General features: G+C 39.5%; 1 protein-coding gene and 1 pseudogene across 1 annotated transcript; both read left to right on the plus strand.

The window, feature by feature from the left end:
- Positions 534 to 1349, plus strand: LOC109133313 (uncharacterized mitochondrial protein AtMg00810-like). The gene is made up of 2 exons (XM_019246318.1): positions 534 to 1106; positions 1206 to 1349. The coding sequence occupies exons 1-2, from the start codon at positions 534 to 536 to the stop codon at positions 1347 to 1349; spliced, it is 717 nt and encodes a 238-aa protein (XP_019101863.1).
- LOC104698887 lies at positions 1479 to 3409 on the plus strand (annotated as a pseudogene).

The raw sequence follows: 4536 nt of genomic DNA on the forward strand, positions 1-4536 counted from the left end.
ATGTAAGTGGATCTTTACACTTAAGTATCATCCCGATGGCTCCATTGATCGGTATAAGGCCCGACTCGTTGCTCGTGGTTTTAATCAGTAGTATGGTGTGGATTACTCAGAGACGTTCAATCCGGTAATTAAATTAACCACGATTAGACTTGTGTTGGAGATTGCGGTCAAGAAGGATTGGGCTATTCATCAGGTTGACATCGATAATGCTTTCTTGCAATGCACCCTCAACGAGGAAGTCTACGTTTCACAACCCCCGGGCTTTGTCGATAAGGATCACCCTCATTATGTATGTCGCTTGCGCAAGGCCTTGTATGGTTTAAAACAAGCTCCTCGCGCTTGGTGACAATTCTCTCTTCTTCTACAAACATGGACTCTCTTATGTGTATGTGTTGGTATATGTTGACGACATTATCATCTCGGGTCCTCCTCCGTTGGTTCAAAATTTCAATGCATCTCTCGCGGCTCGTTTCTCTCTAAAGGATCTTGGCCCTCTAAGTTATTTCTTGGGTATTGAGGTTACGTGGACATCTATGGGACTACATCTGATGCAAAGGAAATATATACTTGATTTGCTGGCTAAAACTAAGATGCTTGGTGCGAAACCGGTTCCAACGCCGATGGCCTCGTCCTCTCAGCTCACGATCAACTCCGGCATACCTCTTACTGATGCAAAAGAATATCATATGGCTATTGGGAGTCTCCAATATCTTGCGATGACCACACCTGACATTGCCTTTCTGGTCAATCGTCTTTCCCAGTTTATGCACAAACCGACAGATGCACACTGGCAAGCCGTGAAGCGGGTGTTACGTTATCTTGCGGGAACTACATCTCTCGGTATTTTTCTCCGCCGTGATGCTCCTCTCACTGTACACGCCTTCTCCGATGCAGACTGGGGTCGGGACAAGGCTACCTATGTTTCGACGAATGCATATCTCATCTACTTTGGTGGTAGTCTCGTTTCCTGGTCGTCAAAGAAACAGAGGAGTGTTTCGTGTTCATCTAGAGAGGCTGAGTATCGGGCTGTTGCCAACACTGCTTCTGAACTACGATGGATCTGTTCTATTCTCCATGAGTTGGGTGTCACTCTTCCTACAGCTTCGGTGATTTATTGTGACAACATAGGGGCTACTTATTTATGTACTAATCCTGTTTTTCATTAAAAAATGAAACATGTGGTGTTGGAATATCATTTTGTTCAGGAACACATTCAGTCTGGGGTACTTCAAGTCGCACAAATCTCCGGGGATGACCAACTTGCTGACGCTCTCACAAAACCGCTACCGCCACCACGCTTTACTGAGTTGAATTTCAAGATTGGAGTCAAGAAGTTACCTCCATCTTGAGGGGGCGTATAAAGAGTACATATATCTAATAAGGAAACATGTGTAATTAGTATAATCAAAACCCTAATGTAAAGGACTATATATACTGTAATCGCTCATATCAATAAAATCAAGCATTCCTTACACTGGATGAAACTCATCTACTTCCCTATGTTCTCTCTATCAATTGCTGGTTTAATCTCTACTACTACTGAAACAGAAGCTCAGAGTTCTGGTGACCCAAGCAGCAAGCGCGGTGGCTGGATCACTTTTCCCTTCTTGATGGGTACGTAATATTTTTGTCTATGTTCTTCTTGATCCCAAAACACAGAGATAAAAATCTTGATATATTATTTTCTCTATGTTCTATGTGTTGTAGCTACGTTGTTAGGCCTTTCCATAACTTCTTTTGGATGGATAATGAACTTGATCGTCTTCTTGATTGAGGAATTCAACTTCATGAACATTGTTGCTGCTCAGATTTCAAATATTGTCAATGGATGTCTCAGCATGTTGCTTGTTGTTACAGCTATTCTAGCTGATTCTTTATTTGGTAATATTTTCCCGTCATCTTGGCCTCAACGTTCATTTATCTTCTCGTAAGTCAAAAACTCGTTGATCTCTCTGCTATCTCTTAAGTTACTTACACAAAGCTTACTAGTATTAACAATTTTTTTCCAGGGCATCTTTCTCTTGACTCTTATTACATCTTTCAACTACTTCAGACCTAAACCATGTGAAACAGGCTCAATCCTATGTCAGTCACCATCAAAACTCCAGCTTGGGTTATTGTATACAACCTTAGCCCTAGTGACTACTGGAACAGATGGGACAAGGGTGACTTTGGCATCTGCTGGTGCAAACCAATATGAGAAACCTAAAGACAAAGGAAGCTTCTTCAACTGGTACTTCTTCACAGTTAATACAAGCGCCATTATGCGACAGCAATTGTATATACACACGATAATGCTAGCTGGAAACTCGGGTTTGGTCTCTGCCCTGCTGCTACTTTGATCAGTTTCTTTGTCTTCATATCCGGGTAGAGATACTACAAGCATGACAAACCCATGAACAGCCCCTTCACAAGTCTTGTCCGCGTTGTAGTTGCTGCTACAGTGAATAGAAAGGCTGTGATTTCATCTAAAGAGGAAGACTATCATCACAATGAGCTCATAGAAGAGGCCATGCCCTCCAAGAGCTTCAGGTGAAACAAAAAGACATTAACTGATACATAAAACTTAACCACATAGCTGAAAGAATTAACATTTGCAGGTTGTTAAACCTGGCAGCGTTAAAGGCTGAAGGGGACTTAAAACTTAGTGATGATGACTCATTTAACAACATTTGGAGGTTATGTACTGTTCAAGAAGTCGAAGATTTTAAAGCGGTTCTTCGACTTATTCCTCTGGCTAGCCATCATGTTGGTTAGTACTCCCATTGTGGTGCAAGCAAGCATGATGGTACTCCAAGGTCTAGTCACAGACCATGGGCTCGGGCCTCACTTCAAAGTCTCGGCTGGGTCTCTCCAAGTCATAACAATCATCTCTGCATGTATCGTCATCATAATGAACAACTGGCTTGTCTACCCTATGTACCAGAAGCTAACCAACAAGCCGCTGACACCACTTCAAAAAGTTGGTATAGGCCAAGTTTTTACCATTCTAAGCATGGCCATCTCTGCGGTTGTTGAAGCAAAGAGGTTGAAAACAGTTGGGAATGAGCATCCCATGTCTGTGCTAAGGTTATTTCCTCCTCTCGTGATAGTAGGCATAGGTGAGGCCTTCGAGTTACCGGTAAATACTGAATTATTCTATGGAGAATTCCTCGAGTCTCTGAGGAACACTGCGACTTCATTGACCTCGGTGGTGATTGGAATCTCTTTCTATCTGAGCACAGCTCTTATTGATGTGATCCAAAGAACCACCGCGTGGTTACCAGATGAAATTAACCATGGAAGAGTTGACAATGTTTATTGGGTTCTAGTCATTGGAGGAGTCTTGAATCTTGGCTATTTTCTTGTGTGTTCATGGGTTTACAAATACAGAAACCTCAAGAATGATGATCAGGAACAAGATCCATAATATATTGTTTCACTTTCTCTATATTTTAAGTGTCTCCATGTCTTGAATCAAAAATGTCTTACATGCTCCTTTCGTGTGTTTATTGTTTGTTTGCAATTAAGTGAAATGTGATTTTTTATATATACCACATTCCGAAATAATACTTTCCAATCTGATGAATAGAGTGATCAAACCGATTCTTTCTAAGAAATGTCCTTGCTTATCATCTTCATTTGTCACCAAAGTTTATTGCTACTTTTGTACTTCCAAACGATACCTCTCTTGATTTTGCAACAGTCTCAAATTCTATCAAAACATTCTAAAGATAAAACTAGTCAATGTATTGTTCTAATAATGATATTGAAAGATATATCTCTGGACATTTCCTTTGTTAGTTGTGAATTATTTCAAAACTGACAACAGTAGATAAATGACAGAGTTGGGTAGGTATTAATCTAATTGTTCAGAACAATATCATTTACCAAATCATTTCACCAACATAAGTTATATAATTGTTAAGTATTTGCTTTTTTTTTTCCTTTATATAATAAGTTAAGGCTTTTTATCTGACTTCACCATCAGTTCATCACACACAACATGTACAAAGGCTCCCTCTTGTTCTTGTCATGCAGGGCCGGCGATAGGGAGGTGCAAGGTGTGCATTTGCACTGGAACCATTTAAAATTAGCATAAAAACTATTGTATTTTAAGGCCTAAAATAAAAAAAAATAAAAAAAAATTATATGTAAATAAGGCCCATTTTTCTAAAATTGAAATGGGACTATAATTTTTTTTTGGGATATTTACACCTCATGCTCGTATAGAGTTTTGCAAACGTGGTGGCTGGATCATTTTGGCGTTCATGATGGTTATTGTTTTATCTTATTGAACCCAAACCACCGAAAAATATTGATATATCTATATAGTAGGTGTTCTATTTGGTGCAACTACTTTTGTTAGGTCTTTCAGTAACATCACTTTTTGCAATCTAACTTTTTCTCTCCATCTTTACTTTTAATATACGAGACAATAGCATCGTAAATTGAAGTATACCTTTTAATCTAAATCATTACTACAAACTTTCTGCAAACTTAATACAAACGGATTTTAGAGTTGTGGTGACTGGTGGTGGTGACTTGAGAAGATAA

This window comes from Camelina sativa, chromosome 6 (assembly GCF_000633955.1).
Source record: "Camelina sativa cultivar DH55 chromosome 6, Cs, whole genome shotgun sequence".
Lineage (NCBI taxonomy): Eukaryota > Viridiplantae > Streptophyta > Magnoliopsida > Brassicales > Brassicaceae > Camelina > Camelina sativa.